Source organism: Thunnus thynnus, chromosome 13 (genome assembly GCF_963924715.1).
Source record: "Thunnus thynnus chromosome 13, fThuThy2.1, whole genome shotgun sequence".
NCBI classification, from domain to species: domain Eukaryota; kingdom Metazoa; phylum Chordata; class Actinopteri; order Scombriformes; family Scombridae; genus Thunnus; species Thunnus thynnus.
This window is the reverse complement of record NC_089529.1, coordinates 15,477,260-15,494,965: the sequence shown is the minus strand read 5'-3', so window position 1 is coordinate 15,494,965 and position 17,706 is coordinate 15,477,260. Positions and strand designations below refer to the sequence as shown.

Sequence of the window (17,706 nt, the reverse complement as noted above, 5' to 3'; positions counted from 1 at the left end):
AATTTAAAGTGTTCTACATAAGATGAATAAAAGCATTAGAACATTTAAAAACACAATAAAAAGAAAAATTAAAATAGGAAAATAAAATCAATGAAAATACGGTACTGTTTACACCAAATAATACCAGAAAAAATAAAATACACCGCAGTTCTCAATCAACAAAACACAAAAGTTCTGAACAGAAATTCCCACTTTCAAATAAAGGAGCCCAAGGGGAAACAAGCTTCAGTTTGTGAATTGTTGCATATAAATTCGATTTTTGTTTTGTTTCATCATCTCTTCCTGAATGTGTTTTTTTTTTTTGTGTGTATTTTTCAGTGGTACATGATCAGCATCGTCCACATCTACAACCGCTGGAGGAACTCTGAGATCCGTTGCTATGTCAACGGTCAACTGGTCTCCTATGGCGATATGGCCTGGCACGTCAACACGAACGACGTAAGAGCACCGCATTGTATTGACCTTTATGAAAAACTATTACATCAAGTATTTCAGGAAAACACCCTTGAGGTAAATAAGAAACTGTTTGGAACATGATGGCGCAGAGTTGATTATGAATATTGAGTTTATTATTAAACTTCTCCTGGTTTAAAAAAAAAAGCCAAAATTCATTGATCTTTGCCAATTTTTTAATGTCATACTGTATGTTGTTATCAGCAATTTTACTCCCAAACACCTCCCAAACTTTTGTAATAGCCTCAGAAATCCAGTATTGGTCTGGCTCTACTTCACGCTTCCCTCCTTTCGTGATATTGGCAAACATTTGAGGTTTGCCCTCTGCATTCATCAGCTGGGGCAGAGTTGCCCTTGGGCCCCGTTCCAGCACAGCTTGCCCAAACTCCAACTTCCAACTTTTCCATTTAACAGGGGACAGGTAGCCTGACCTCTCAGTGGCAGCAGAAACTTCATTACACTTCCTTCCTGGTTGACTCTTGACATTGCTGCAATTACTGAGGGCTGTTGTTACTCTCTGTAAGAAATGTCTTGGCCTTGGGGTAAAATGTCTTATAGTTCACGTAAAGAGTTGTAAGAAAAGAAGCATACAGCACACAAGTGAAAGTACGGGTCTCAAAATGCGTTAATGGCTGAAGGCTGAAGAAAAAACTTATCTCATCACTTTGAAGAAGCAGAAGAGTAAAGATCTCATTGTGATAAAGGATATCAGAGGGATGGAGTAGATGAAAGGCGAGTGGACAGAGAAAATATAATAGCAGGTGGGAATGTTGTAACAGAGTGATTAGAAAAGAGCAGCTATCAAAGGCTCATCTGTTTTTCACCATCTACTGTGCCCATTTCTACAGAATGCCATGAATGTATGAGTGAAAATGAATGAAAGCCATTTTGGCCTTTATTTAAAAGTTGGAAGCACAGAGAGAGAGGAAACGGGGGTAAAAAAAAAGGGATATGACATGCAACAAAGGTCCACAGGCCAGAATCGGACACAGTGGACACATGGTATGTGTCTTAAAGAGGAACTTTATCTCTACTTCCTCCTTGTGATGACATCAGATCATTCGCACATGCCCACAAACAGCCATCTGTTGATAGCCTTTGTAGCTAAGGTTGTTGCTAAGGTTATTCCGCTGTTTGTTAGCATTGTCCACTCGCTTATTTCGTATTTGAGAAGTTTAAAGAAGAAGAAAAAGAAATGAAATCCTACTACTACTGTTTGTTTACTTAGTCTCCCGAGCCACCAGAAGTCTGCCGAGGGGGAACTCTCTGGGAGCAAACCAATCATAACAAAATGGGTTCATCGGGAGGGGGGCCTTAAAGAGACAGGAGCTAAAATGGCCTATTTCAGACAGAGACTGAATTGAGGGGCTGCATATTCAGCCAATGTAGGATAAATGAGGAGTTTCTTGAACTGTAAATCATGCAAAGATATTCCAGTAGAGCCCCAGGATAGAAATATAGACTTGGAAATGTGCATGATACATCCCCTTTAACCAGTAGGCTCAAATAACTAAAACTGAAAAACACACAATGTACATGAGAGAAGTTGTGTCTGGTGTACCTGTGGTTTACAAATTCAACAAAGCTATATTGTGTTAACTTAAACTGTACTATGTAATAATTAATAAAAATGTCCATCTTCCACAGTGACTCTCAACAGAAAAGGAGACATTTGCCTTCCATGTTAGTCCCATGTGTCCCCAGATCCCCTTTGCAAGTAAACTCTTGCAGTAAATTTTGAAATGTTACAGCTAATTTTTTTTCATGTGTGCTGTTCTTTTTCAGAGCTATGACAAGTGTTTCCTGGGTTCATCGGAGACAGCGGATGCTAACAGGGTGTTTTGCGGTCAGCTGGGAGCCATTTACGTATTCAGTGAAGCTCTCAACCCAGCTCAGATCTTTGCCATTCATCAGCTTGGCCCAGGATACAAGGTACACGTACAACCTTATCACGCACCATACTGTATATTCTCTGCACGCTTTTACAGTACATCAGTGTCATGCACCATTTGGCAGGTGGAATATCCTGGCAACCCTAGGATTGCGTTGTCAGTGTTGCTTACTGCCGTCTTTGCCAGTTCACTTTGTCAGCTAGAAGTGGTTGAGGCCATCAATCATTCTTATGCTGTCAATCGCAAAAAAATAGCCTGTAGATTGGTGCCAGGGTGCCCTTGTGGTTGATATGTTGAGGTTTTTGTTGTCAGTTAATACATATGGGACTTTGAAACACTTCAAAATATCTAAAAAGTAGTTATTGTTGCATGTATGTGCCCCTTTTCAACAGTTCAAGTATACAGAGAGAAATTCTGTGCACGAGAGGCAGAGGTAATCAAAATGTAAAACACAGCCTCACACTCATAACCTTGATGCAAAATTTATGGAACAAATTTTATTGCCCAAAACCAAGCTTTTGACAGGGGGAGCTGTCTTCATCGGGGTAATCTAATAAGTGCAGGAACGTTTTTTCATTTTGATTAATTCTCTTCCTGTCAGCCAGAACATCACCTCACTCGTATGCATTTCTAGTTCTGTTTAAGGAGAGGCAGATATTCCAGATCTCAGCAGTAGATCATAATGTTGTGCTGCCGCGAGACATGTTGTGATGTGAGCGAGGGCCGAGGCTGCAATCACAACCCGGTTTTTACTGCCTGTACTCCCAACTTTTTGTAAAGTTTCCACACTAATGTGTAGAAATCCGAGGCTGGAAATGGGGGAAATCATAGTTTAAATAGACGAAGCAGATTGAGATAAAAGGAGCACAACGTAAAAGTAAATGACAACGCTATCACCAAACGCCTCCTGGGGCATAACAAATCGATGACGTGCAGCAGTTTGAAAGTATCCATGAGTCTGTTTGCCTTCAAACCCCGAGTCTAGACGCAGTACTTAACGTTCCTCTGGTAATAAAAATTATTCTAATGAGGCTTCACAATGTTGAGTGTTGAGCACTGATAGCTTTAGAAATCACCATCACTGCCTTTTGGCCTGGCTAACGGTGACAGCAGAGGTGCCGCAAAACCTTGCCAGCTGTCTGCTTCTTGTTTTGGCACACTTGCACGCCTCAGGCCACTTACAGCTTGTTTATGAAGGTGTCCAAAGCTGTCAAGATTTCAACAACACGAGACTGCACGGATATCTTAGGCTGCTGATGCGTACCAAGCTGCTGGTATTTCAACAGCTCCTTAGAAATACTATGTACTGAATCAGAGATTTGCTTTAATTAGCAAGACTTGTTAAGATTACACCGATAGAGAAACATGTTGTCAACATGCTGAGCACACATACTGCGCATGACTCATGGTGCTTTGTCTTATATAGGAGCACTGAATCATACATGTGACAGTTCACACCTTTCTCATCCTCTTTCTCACAAACTCTCTTATCTGACATGCGATAACATATGGCTCGGTATAGAAAAGAATTCTCACATCTTCCTCCTAATGATCAGATGCTTGGGGTTTTTTGCTGTTTCTCTGTCATGAATACTGATTCCTCTCTCCGTCACAGCCCACAGTTTCCTGAGGCTGATCAGCCAGATGATTGCATCTCTGCATGGCGCAGAATGGGCTTCTCAGATGCCCAGAAGAGACCATTAAATGGCTCAGTTGTTTCGAAGCCGCAGGACTCGGCACTGGTATTGTAATGATGAGTGCGCGAGTTTTTCAGTCGGCTAAAGGAGAACCGCCACTGGGACTCAGCTTGTGTCACAAAGCTTCCTGTCTTAATGTGAATATAGGCCAGTCCTTGTTCTCATGACTTCACGCAGATGATGATGTGTGTGTATATGACAAGCTTCTGGGGTACTGCCTAATCGGTGGGGAAGAGAACTGTATATACGTATATTATACAGTATGTGTGTGTGTGTGTGTGTGTAGCTGTATGTAGCCTCTTGGACTCAGCCACTGTCAGTGTTACTGTTCAGTAATGAGGAGCAAGGAGCAGACAGACACTCTGCTCGCTCTGCTAAACAAGCCTTCAGCACAGTGAGGGTGTTCAAGGTCTTCTCACTCGGCACGGCTCGTGATGGCCGACACGCTGCGTGTACTGAGTGTGTGTGTGTGTGTGTGTGTGTGTGTGTGTGTGCGTGTGTGCGCACATGTGGTTCAGCGCTTCCATGTTCTCCTAATGACAGAAGAAGATGGAACATAACATCTTGTTTTTCTGCGCGGGATAAAGTCAAAAGAAAGTACTAGTGTTTTTTTTGTCTGTGTGTGTGTGTGTGTGTGTGTGCTGTCACTCACATGTTATTGAGTGTGTCGCTGGTTGCACTCTTCATCAGCAGTCCAGATGTCCTCATCGCAGAGCACTGCCAACAATCTGGCCACAACGTAATTAATGAACCGTGTGAGTCTATCCGGGCACCTGTATTGTTTGCCTCTGTGTGAGTTTTTGCGTGCACATGCGTTCTGTGTGTATTTGTCAGGATTCATAACGGCGTTATTGAAAGTCTTTTTGTTTTTCTGCATTTTAATATGGCACTGTTAGAGAATTCTATTCCTTAAAACTCTGATTTATATAGGGCTGGGTATCAAACCTCGCCACCACTTGGTAGGTTTTCTACCAAATGAAATGTCACACAGAGTATCCATACCTGTGAAGTGCTAATTTGCCAATTCTGACAATTTTATTCAGATGTGTGGCATCTTTTGTTAAATGTAGCCGTGCTTTATGTATAAATACAAGTTCATATTTCACAATATAAGGAATTTTAAAAAGTGGTACCGTATATACTGCAACTCAAGTATCAAATCGGAAGTATTATTAATACCCTAACCCATTTCAAATTACACCTAGCCATAGATTTGTATGGTATTTACTTAACCTTAATCCCTAACCCTTAATCATTTGCTAAAATAGGTTTTACTCAAACATGTGCTAGAAAACCCGTTTCGGAGGATTGTCCTTTTTTTAGCAGGAGATACAAAGAGGCCAAGGCTGAACTGAATGGAGCGGATGTGTGTGTGTTTGTGTATGTGTGTGTGCTCTTATCACCGCAGGGCAGTGTTGTATCTGCAGCTGACAGGTGTGACACAGGCGGGAGTTGTCGCTTTCATTGCTCTGTGTGTGGTTATGTAACCAGGTGAGGGACATACGTGTTCAAGCGCAGCTGTGTAAAGCCTCTACGTAAACATTTTCACTCTCCTTTCACTCTCGTATGTTTCTCCCGCTACCTTCCGAATGCCTCCGTACTGTACATCCCTTCATATTTTAAAGAGTCAGCAAAGCTCTGCTACACTTTCATCTCCCATCCTCCCTCGTTAAGCGCAGCAACATGGATACAAGCTCACATGCGCACACCTACTGTACGTTTAAACATATGCACACACTTCATAACTGCACCACAATAAATGGGCTTACATTGCAAAAAATGTGCATCTTAATAAGTATATTAATTTCACATTCAGGCTATTCAGTATTTTTTTTTTTTTTTGCGCAGAGGGCCCACTAACCTTCAAAATAAAGCAAAGAGCAATTTATTTGTGTTTGTGATTGATTATCCCTGCACATGGCTGCAGTTTTCTGGGTTAATTTGAATGGATAAGCTTTATTAACACAGCTGTTTAATAGATAAGCTTTTTACACCTTGTTTTCGCTAAAGCAATATAGTCTAAAGTAAAAAAAAAAAAAAAATAGACATGCCGTTCTAGCATGTAATTACTACTAATTACTCTCGCCAATAATGTTTTTTTGGCAAGATGTGTGTAGTCGTGTGGTGCAAGTTTGCTTCAAATGCAGATCAGCAATCAGTGTTTTTTTTACAATTACTATCAACACCTCTTCTATAGGAATATACAAGCAAACTCGTTGTGTCTAAAGTGATTCTGATCTTCAGCGGAAGCAAGGAGAAAGTTATGGTGAAGGGAGTGGTACTGTAGAAAACAGCAGATATGTATTCAGCCCTTGGACCGAGATAAGGATGTTACACACTGCGGAGGGGCTGTTTTCCGTCAGACGTCTTCATTGTGCAGGGCACTCTTTGCTTCGGTGTGAAATTTTGTGCTGCATGGTTAGAACTGCTCAGGGCACATTTTCTACAGCAGACCTCAGATGAAAGGTTTAGAACAAGACGGGCCTGCAGGTCTGTGAGCAGCCCGGGGCTTTCCTGTGCAGTCAGGCTGAGCAAGGCACCTAGGGGACCCAGATGCTCAGAGGGGAGAGCGCCCCTCCTCTGGAGCTGCTGTAAAAGGGTAGCAGAGCAACTGGCTGGCCTTTCATCTGCGGGGCTTCATCAGTGTATCAGCTCCGCCGCAGGATACGCGTGGACCCACAGACCTGCGCAGACAGACGGATATAGACATAGATGAACACGCACACACAAGTGCAACCTACACTTCCTGCAATTTCTGCATGTACAAAACAAAGTAGAGTATATTTCTCAATTTTCTTTAAGGTAGCAGAGAAGAAAGGATGTCTGTCCTTGTTTTAACGTGCTTTGCAATTCTTTATAATTGCCCCAGTTTGCCCTTGTTAAGGATGGAAATAACAAAGTAAATTGTTCATCATAAAGATACTTTAGGTTTCATAAAGGTCTAGCAGCTTTTGGAGAAGACTTAAGTTTGCTGGACATAATATAACTTAATATAGAGAAATTGAATAACACCGTTGTGTCAGTTTGTGTCTGCTCTCTTTTGTGTTTTTTTGTTGGTAGACTACAAAGGGAGAAGATATATTTGGAGTGTTGAGTGCATCTCTCCCACACAACAGCTCCCCCTCTCTGTCTTTTATTCTGGGCTAATTGAATTAGTGCCCGGGTTAGCGCTGTGTTCATTAAGCTAATGCTGTGTTGTTTACACACGGCTCATGCTGCAATTAAGCAGACTCCATTTTGGGTGTTGAACTCATACACACAGACAACAAATGCCCTCACACTCCTTTTGTTTCTAGACGAGGCGTCCGTCCCTTTTGATTCAAAGTCTTTCTCGCACAACCTCTGACATCCCTAACCCACTACCCTTCTTTCTCCGTCTCCGCAGAGCACTTTCAAATTTAAGTCAGAGAGCGACATCCACCTGGCTGAGCACCACAAGCAGGTGTTGTACGATGGCAAGCTGGCCAGCTCCATCTCCTTCACCTACAACGCCAAGGCCACAGATGCCCAGCTCTGCCTGGAGTCGTCGCCCAGGGAAAACCCCTCCATCTTCGTCCACTCACCGCACGCGCTCATGCTGCAGGTCAGTCTGGCTAGATTCCTTTGAGTGGCTTTTTTTTCGCTAGCCTGGCTCCAGATGCCTGAATCACCATTCACATCTCTTGATTTGTTCAGCAATTCAAGTATGAAGGATTGAAGGGAAATTAAGTGGCAGTTTAGTCTGATTATCAGGCTGGTTTGTCACAGGCTGATTCACATCCCGCTCAATAGCATTTGTGAAAAATGTGTGGTATTTACTCTGCTCGGTGGACTGTATATGTGGGTATTAGCATAACACAATAATGTAGATGTTAGTTTAAGAAAGGAAAATATAAAATGCACCTCATGGAAAACAGCTGTTACCATACCCTGCAGTAAATACCAGTGTTTTGAAGGTCACAAGACTCTCAAAGTTGATTTAACACTCTCTTTTCAAGTGTCCTTCATTCAAGGTTGTTGGGGCCCTACTTTGCTAATGTGGTTTACCTTTCTATCTCATCATGATTACTAAGAATTTCCAGCACAGTGTGCCACAAATGATCCAGAAATTCAGGCAGCAATTATTATAATTCACATTTCAAAGGGGGGCGGGGGTGAGTCATATTGTCTTATAGTCATATAGTTATTTTAGTTAGTAGAGGTCGCACAATCATGTTTTTATGAGTTCAGTTCAGTGAGCTAAAGCAGTTCACAGAGAGGTACATGGATGCATCTGCAGTGATAAGGAAATAGAAACTTTCTCTCTGAGATGCTCTATTATACTACAGCTCAAATAAAATGATATGTTTTTTTAATCAGTCTATTAAACTTACTTCAAATGGATATTTTGCAAGGACGCAAATAGACAATTAACAACAATATGTACATCCATTGTGAGATCAGGGCTCAGTTGTATCACTGACAAATATGGTCCTAATATTTTATCTCTTCTGGGGATCAAATCCTATATTCAAGTTGAAACTACTGTCTAATTTTATGGCAGTGAGTGAGTATGTGTCTCTGTTAGCACTAACAGTCCATCTCGGTCCCACAGGATGTGAAGGCCATCGTTACCCACTCCATCCACAGTGCCATCCACTCTATAGGAGGCATCCAGGTTCTGTTCCCTCTCTTCGCTCAGCTGGACTACAAACAGCTCAACGACAGCTCCGTGGACACCACAGTCTGGTGAGTAGGCTACAAAAATGAACGGAATCCAGCGACTGCCTGGAAAGTAGTGATCTAGTTAGCATAGATCATTTGTATTACAGTAAATGCGCTGCTTTGTTGTTTAATGTGCAACATCTACTGCAGCTGATCCTGGAATGGACCTGGAGGAACAACAAGGGAAAGGGAAAAGAAGTGAAAAGGAGACTGTGAGCGACGTTAGTTACAGATGAATCATCCATGTGTGAGAATTATCTTCAATCTGAAAGACTAACCTTAGACAATTACGCTGCAGGTTAGAAATGACTGATTATAGAGGGCAGGGTATGTAAGAGTGAGTGGAGGGAGAGTTATGCGGTTTTTCCTGGAGTGATGAGTGGCTTTTAAAAAGTCTGAGTCTGAGTTCTTCTCGCTCCAAGGTTGTCCCGATACCACTCTGTCACACCAGCCTTAATGCAGTTACAGTACATACAGTATCAGGAAGCATCTCCGCATCATGACTGTTTGTCAAACACCATCAGGAAGACTGTGATAAGAAATGAAAATGCAACTGCTCATTAAAAATAAATGACGGGGAAGGTGAATGTGTGTGTGGTGTGATGACACAAATGTGAGGTGGGTTTTCACTCATGCAGGACTCAGGAGGCAGACAGGAAATAAAAACTGAGAAATACTTGCAGAATTCTTTCAAAAAAGGAGCAGAAATTCTTGCCAACCCAGCATCTACTGACGGAGTCTAATAACGATAAGTGTGTGCAATGTATATGTTGCAGCGCTACTCTGCTGGCTTTCCTGGTGGAGTTGTTGAAGAGCTCGGTGGCCATGCAGGAGCAAATGCTGGGAGGGAAGGGCTTTCTGGTGATTGGATACCTGCTGGAGAAGGTCAGTAAAAGGCCTCTATACTGAACAGTTTGTAATACATGTTATATTTATTTGTTGTTGTAGGAGCAAGGGAGAGTAACCTTATCATGATGTCCCTGTAGATTTTCAAGGCTTATAAGTAGAGTCCGACCGATACTGGATTTGTGGGGCCGATGCCAGTACCGATATTAGGAAGTAAAAAAATTCTGATATCAATATATTGGCTGATAATCTTATATGTACAGAATATATGTGTATGTATATATATACATACACACACACATATATATGTATACATATAAACACTTTTTTTTGCAATGATCCCTCAAATGTGGTTATCAAACACTTGTGACAAAGATATGTAATGAAGGCATATTTTAGAATTTATATATATAAATAATAAACTGTATAATATAAAATGACATCAGTGCACTGAAACAGTAAACTTCACCTAAAATTTGATAATTATAAATAACCATAAATAAAAAAACAGAACAAAAAACATATGTATATATTAAATTTGAATTAAGAAAAAGGATTAAATATACATAAAATTCTGCCTATATAACTTAAAAAAAAATTTAAAATATTGGTGCATATCAGACTACATATACACCAATACTGATATATATGTGATAGGCTAATATCGGCCGATAATATTGGCTGACCAATATATTGGTTAGGTTCTACTTAATAAGTCCTCCAGATTTATAATGGTTACTACAGCAACAACAGTGATTGTATACCTTCTATACATCGGGCATTATATTTTAATTGCCCTAATACTGGCAGTCTGTCACGTTAGCTCCACCTACCCTCTCTGGCGGACCAACCACTGCTGGGTGATGGAAAACGCATCACTAACTGCGCGCCCCTTGTGATTTTTCCCAGGAACATCAATACCAACACCCAATTCGTAACACTGCAGATGCGAGGGCTTTCATCAGTGGGCCATAGGCTCATTCACCATTGTTGTTACATCATTCAGTGATAGACAGTGACTGAAAATCTTTGAGATTATTACTTTAAAGATTGTTTTTTTACAGCGTGAAATAATACAGTGCTCAATCCATCTACTTTGCAACAAATGTGCAAAAAGAAGAAGAGACAGAGATCACATGACTTCATATCACACAGATTTTCCAGCATCACAGGCCTGGCTGCTGGTGTAAATTAATGACTTGACACCTTTGGCAACCAGGGTTACAATGGCAGTGCTGTAGGATGACATCTTGCATCTCCTGACAAAGTAACCTAAATAAAACCTATTTAATTAAGATAAAGCTATTTGTAGACGTTTGCTAATCTGATAATTGTTTGTGGAGTTAGTTTGAAGAAAATCACACTCACTTCAAATGTGCACCCACACCACTTTTATACGGCGTTCTCTGCCAGTCTCCCTGCTTTTTCAGTTTGTGTGTCTTCTGTGGCACTAAAATGTCAGCAGCCATGGCAACTACGTATCTACTGTAGACTTAAAGTGAACATTATTTGTGCTTTATTTGAGAGTTCCTGCCCAGTTCTAACACACCTGAGAAAGATAAAAAATGTTTCCAGCTTAGTCTGCCAACTAATACGTTTGCTCGGATACGCTGTATAAAGACACTGTTTTAATTCAAAGTGAGAACGACTTTGTCATTTTGCATAATTATTCAGCCTGGTTAAATCCCTGCTGATATTTGCCACCTTGTGTCCAGTCGTCACGAGTCCACATCACCAGGGCGGTCCTGGAGCAGTTCCTGTCCTTCGCCAAGTATCTGGATGGTTTACCTCACGGAGCGCCACTCCTCAAACAGCTCTGTGACCATGTCCTCTTCAATGCTGCCATCTGGATACACACCCCTGCCAAGGTCTGTTTATTTGTGTGTATCTACTGAATGTGTGTGTGCTTTTTTTTTTTTTTCATGACCTTGCTGCAAAAAAGAGAGGATGATAGATGCAGTAATGAACGGATAATAGACTCAGAACAGACATGACAGGATAAAAAAGCAAGAGAGAATATGTTTCCTGCTTATAGTTTACAGGAGGTTTTGTCTGTAGGCAAGGAAAACTGAGACAAGCGAAGGACATAAAACGGAGAAAAAGGAGGGACTGACATCTTAGTGGCCATTGCCCTTTACAGAAATACAACAAAGGAGGTTGCAGGACATGGAATTAGGAGCCGGCACATCACACAGGGAAAGGACAGAACACACAAGCAAAGGATACAAAGAGAAAAAGTGACATTTGAAAAGACCCCAGGACAAGAGAGAGATGTGCAGTTCGTCTTTTCCTTCTCACTCTGAACTAGATGTGAGTGTTCCTGGCGTTCCCGCGGGGCCAGTCAGCTCTTCCCTCCATTATTTTCAGAACTTCCTGACTCCCTGTCTTTTCCCCTCTGACCCTGAGATGTGATTGGCTCCTGGGTGCAGCAGCACCGGTCTTCGGGGGCATGCCGGAGTTAAGACGTGTGAAATTGAAAGAAAGAATCCAACACAAAATAAACACATCGACCTCAGTTTGACACGTCACCACCAAACAGTTCAAACTGGCTAGACTTTGTGATTTTTACCTTTAATTGAGTGCCAATACAGAAAATTACAATGAATTACCAGTAAACTTAACCACAATTCAGAAGGTTCATAATGAGAACAAGGCAAGCATAATAAATGTACTGAGCAGCAACACACACAAAAAAAAATCTTTTAATCCTTTAATCTTTAGTTCCCCTGTACCATTCTGCCTCCCACAGAGGTTTATTATTTTCCACTTCTCAGTGTATTATCATCACCTTCATTATTGGCAAGAATAGCCTTGGTCATATACAGGACTTAATGAAACACTTGAAGAAATCTGAACATCATCTCCTATCTCTCATAACGTCTCCCCCGCTCAACACCAAAAATAAAGAGCCTGTTTTCTTAACCAAGCTCTTCTGGTAAACATAATCCTTCCAGAGACGGAGGAATGTTTGTTACAGCTTACTGTTGCAGCAGTGCAGCCCAAACTATTGTGCCTTCCATGATCAAGGAATTTCAGGCTTTCCTGCGGCTGAACCCGCACCAGATAAACACATCCGTTCAGCGTGTGAAACGTAATGTAATGAAGGCCATTTCAGCCAGCTGAGCGCGCTCTCCATTCTAGACGAGCTGTGATGTGGTACGGTCAGGCCACGGCGCTCCGCTAATTTCATCCGCTTAAACAGAGCTACCTCGTTAAGGCTGCTCCTTAGTGTCGTGGTCACTGTAATGAGCTCAGAGATTTGCGAGCGTGCAGCGGAGTCGAATCTTTGTCCGGGGCGATGGAGAGAATCGGTTAGAGGGAAATTAAGAAGGGGGGTGGGGGGGTGGGAGAGGAACAGGAGGGGAGGGAGAAAATGAGCAATCGGAGAGCGCCCTATTTAAATGTCAGTAAGGAGCTCCTCAGATGGGGTTTGATGGCTTCAGGCGCAGAAACATCAAAAATAACACAAAGCAGAGAACATTGATGCGTTTGCTGGAGGGAAGATTCCTCTCATCCCCTTGTGGCTGCCTTCTTGCAATAAAACTGCCTTTTTGTTTGAACACCATAAACACACACAGATGATTTGTTTCTCCCCAGCAGGCGTTTGACTGTTTCGTATTTGTCCGTTGACCTGTGTGTGTGTGTGGGTACATGCACTTATATGTACTCTATATATATATATATATATGTGCATATACAGGTCCAGCTTTCCCTCTACACCTACCTGTCATCAGAGTTCATCGGCACCGCCACCATCTACACCACCATCCGCCGCGTAGGCACCGTCCTGCAGCTGATGCACACTCTTAAGTACTACTACTGGGCCATCAACCCTCTGGAGTGCAGTGGAATCACCCCCAAAGGTCTCGGTATGTTCACATACGCCCACAATTTGCAAACACACATGAAGGTAAGAAGAAAAGGAAAAAAAAAAATAGAGCACAGAACAATGAGAGTCCCCTCCACACTCCTAATGAACACCACTAGAGATTTGAAGACGCTATTCCTGACCTCTCATCTATTGTACATTACATAAACTGCAACGGCACCATAGTCCGTCTATACAGTACATTACTCTGGTTTTATTCTGTCTCTTTGCCTTCTCCCATTTTGTATGCTCCATCTCCTCTTCTGCACATTATTCCCTTCCTGGTTCTCTGTCTGTGTGTTTTAGGCTAGATCTCTTTGTAACAAGGCATCTATCCACAAACAGTGTTAAGGTCAATTTTTAGCACACATAGAATATGTATTTACATCATGCATTTATTCATCTTCTATGATTATCATGTATATGGATACAGGCAGCTGGCAGATAAATACGGGCAGAACATATATATATAGACTATTGAGACTGATACTGAGTGTGTGATATCTGACAATACAAAAACACTCAAGCTGACTCTACTTGATATAGGATTTCATTAAATCAGCAGCTCTCTTAATGGTAGCTTGTGTCTCTCCATTAGTGCAATTTACAGATGCAACAGACCTTTTTAAAGCCAAAGACATTACCAGATAAAGGCTTCCATTGATTAATATATAAAGCATGTGAGTTTTCGATCTTTAAATATTAATTTTCTTGGCCACAGTCATGCCATGTGCAAGTGTTAAAGAGGATCTTAACTCTACAGAAGTCAATACCAGTAATATATTGAAACTAAATGTACATTATTTCTGACTCCACGCAATTATTGTCACCTTTACGCACTCGCTAAAGATTTCTGTCCTTCCTTAATTGCTTTTAAAACAGACTTTCTCCCGTGGAGCTGTGTCAGCTAACAAGTACTTTTCACCCCTGTCATGAAAATGTAGAGTAGGTAATTTCTAGCTAGCTACTCTGCAGAAGAGTTTCCTTTCCATGAAACTGTGACACCGTGACATTCACTATTACACCATAAAGCAGCAAAACAAGTCGTGATGCTCTCCTTTTTTTAACAGGTAACTCAATACTGATTGATTATGGTGTTTGTTTTTCAATAGGAGGGTGATTTTTGCCTTAATTTCACCTCTACTTACATGAAGCAATAAGAATTGCTTTTAACTGTGTGCAGTCTCTCTATCAACAGTGATTATTTTGTGAAAATATGAGCTTTCATTTGTAACGTGACTGCTTTAAGAGATTGTCAGGCTCCGCTAGTTTGTTTTAGCTTACGGCTGAAAATAACCCCATGAAGACCTAAAGTCAATAACTGCAGTAATGAGTAGTTAACTGAATGTTTAATGGCTTTGAATGCTTATGGAAATGTGCAGAAACATCTCATTTAATGTCCAATAATTACAGCTTCATTAAATTGCATGAAATACAGATGCACATATTTGATCTTCTTTTCAGCACAGAGATGATGAATTGTAATTTATACTACGCTTGCGCGCACACACACACACATGCATTCAGTGGGTGTGAGTTGATCACTCTCTGTGTGGGTGCTCTTGAGCAAGGATGGGGCAGCAAATGTGTCTGTGTATTTTGGAGTGAATAAGGTCATTGCAGAAAAAGGGAACACATACTTTTTTTTTTCCTTTAAACAACTGGACATTGTTTCTTTAGAAGAAAAACAACATGTTTCCTGTGAAGTCTGCGCAACAGGAATCTAATGTTTTATTCTGTAGCGAAATACATGCACATCATTTTGTGCTTCTAGTGAATACAGTGTACAACCATAAAAGATTTTTCCGAATTATAAAACACTCCTTATTCCATAACACGGTGCCAAATCAGATACCATATTTTCACCGCCTTTGTAACCGAGCAGAGATCAGTGTTAACGCAGCCGCTGTGGCCGCAAACATCTGGGCTTCAGAAATGTCAGCGCAGGCCTTTCACTTTAATCAACCTCTTCTTATGCCCTGGACCCTCCGCTGACTCCGAGCACGCATTCCATGTCGCCATGGCAACAGACAGATTTGATTGGCAGATCCAAGGGAGCTTTTAGAATTTCCAATCAAGTGGCTGCCCGGCTTCCTTTCTGTTTGGCGATATTGCTGTTTGACTGTTGGGATTTAGCCCCATAAAGAACTGCTGATAACAGGAGCAATTAGCCTCAGACACGTACTTAATGGTCTTTCAAAGCTAAAGGACGTGCTAGTTGTGGTTTGGACGCGTGCACGTGTGTGTGTGTGTGTGTATACTTGACTATACTGTAAGAGTGTGATATGCATTGATGGAATTAATTTGCATAGTAATGGACAGATATTTCAAACACACACAATGAGCTTTGCGGATGAAAATGAATTCAATTGTACTCCCGTCTGAAGTAATAAGACTGAATCCAGGTTGCAGATATATATTTTTTTTGTATTAGTGTATTTTTTCCTTGCACCTGCTTTGAAATTGGTGAGAAATGCACAGTTCTCCTCCAATTTATTTTACAAATAACTCCATTTGATGTTGGTTCATTTTGTTGGTTTGTGCTGCTGGAAAATTGCTTTCAGGATCACAAAAAGAGAGAGCTTCTGTACCTAATAAAAAACACCTCAGGTCTTTTCTAGTCAGATGCATTGCTTTTGAACTCTGCTACTACGTTATAATACAATGGAAACAATGATAGAAAGGCTGAGTGAAACAAGATTGTCGCTAAAAGAAATTAAGAATGACATAAAGGTTCCTGCCTGAGTTTCATCATATTTTTTTTAAATGGAATAAAACATCAGTGATAGCATCATTATTATGTATTTTTACTTCTTTATGTTATGCCCTGTAATCTCTTATAGCATAAAGAAATGCTTAGGCTCATTACAAAAAAAAAAAAAAACCTCTTTGACTCCTCACAGGTTGTTGCTATCTAGCAGAACAGAGCCACTCACTTGTTTTTTCACAACGACAGGATAAAACCGGTGAGTCAGATTAGGATGAAAAGGAGCGCAGGAGGAAGAAAATTAATTTTTATAGAGCAAAAGACGATAATTAAAGCCGCGAATGAGAAGCGGTTTAGATGAATGTAAGCTTTATTCAAATCCTCTGTTAACAAAAGACCCTTAAAACGGGAGGTTGCACTTGCACACGCTCGCCTGGTGCACCCATGCACTTGTTTGACACAGAGCTGACACACAATTGTGATGGATGGCGAGTGTCACCATTCCGCCAACATGTACCAGCTTGACAGATAAGGATGATTGATCACAAGGGATCGCTTCAGTGTCATGTTTTTGGCTTTGTGAAGAGCAGGTGAACAGACTGAGTCACGCACGTACTCATACGATTCAAGGCCAACAGAGCGTGACAAAGAATTGGAGGGAGAAGCTTCATATCTTCTTCGCTTTTACACACCCGCGGTCTTTTATGTTTCCCTTAGCTTACTTCCGCTGGCTAAGCAGCCACGAGTCAGATATCAGTTTAAATGTTCAGAGTGGATTAGGTGCATTTTATTCAGCTTACAATAAATACTGTTTGCACTTGCAGTATTCTCCATTTGTAGCTCACATAAAATGATCCCAAACATCCTGACACAGCGGAGCGTGCCTTGTAAATGCAACAAACCTCTGTTGGGAATGTAGAATTTGGATGAGATCAGGTAGCTTGCGAGTTTTATTGTGTATTGAGCGTTTGTTTGATAATGACATCTGCAGAAGAGTAGTCGGAGAAGATGGAGGATGACTCTGAAAGGGATAAAGTCAGCTTTTGCTGGCTGAAATCACCACTGGGACCACTAAAGGCAAAACACCCTTATTTTTTTAAAGGGTGGCTCTTATATCATTCTTGCTTCGATCTAAATCGATGCATCTTTTAGACTCTTTGGCACTATATTCCATTAGTAAGTTATTTGGCAGCCGTTCAGAGCCGATTCATCAGAGCCATAAGCTTCCAGTGTATCTGACGTACACATTAAACACCTCAAAAAAGAATGAAATACAACTACATCAATGAGAATGCAATGCCAACATCTGAGTTGTAATTTCTCCTCTGAAAAAAAAGTGCTACTGTACCATAGTTTCTGTTCCTCTGCTAAACGCAGCCAAAATGTCAGAATGACCAAAAGCAACAGTGGGAAAAAGCAACATTTTATGAACCTGTGGCTCTTAAAGATAATGGAAGTCTGTTACAGTCATGAATCATGGCAAAATGGAGCTAAATGCCCCAAAATGGTAAAAGACATCAGACCCTTTAGAAAGCGGCAATGACATCAGACTCACATGAG

General features: G+C 41.2%; 1 protein-coding gene across 10 annotated transcripts in view; it reads left to right on the top strand.

Moving 5' to 3' along the window:
* The window catches only part of nbeaa (neurobeachin a), a 99,482-nt gene that overhangs the window by 42,155 nt on the left and 39,621 nt on the right, over positions 1-17,706 (top strand). For all 10 annotated transcript variants that reach the window (XM_067608251.1, XM_067608247.1, XM_067608254.1 and 7 more), the window contains exons 7-13: positions 319-438; positions 2,239-2,385; positions 7,428-7,625; positions 8,616-8,749; positions 9,502-9,610; positions 11,287-11,439; positions 13,272-13,440. In XM_067608251.1, the coding sequence (XP_067464352.1) occupies positions 319-438; positions 2,239-2,385; positions 7,428-7,625; positions 8,616-8,749; positions 9,502-9,610; positions 11,287-11,439; positions 13,272-13,440 (1,030 nt within the window). The remainder of the gene's footprint in view (positions 1-318; positions 439-2,238; positions 2,386-7,427; positions 7,626-8,615; positions 8,750-9,501; positions 9,611-11,286; positions 11,440-13,271; positions 13,441-17,706) is intronic.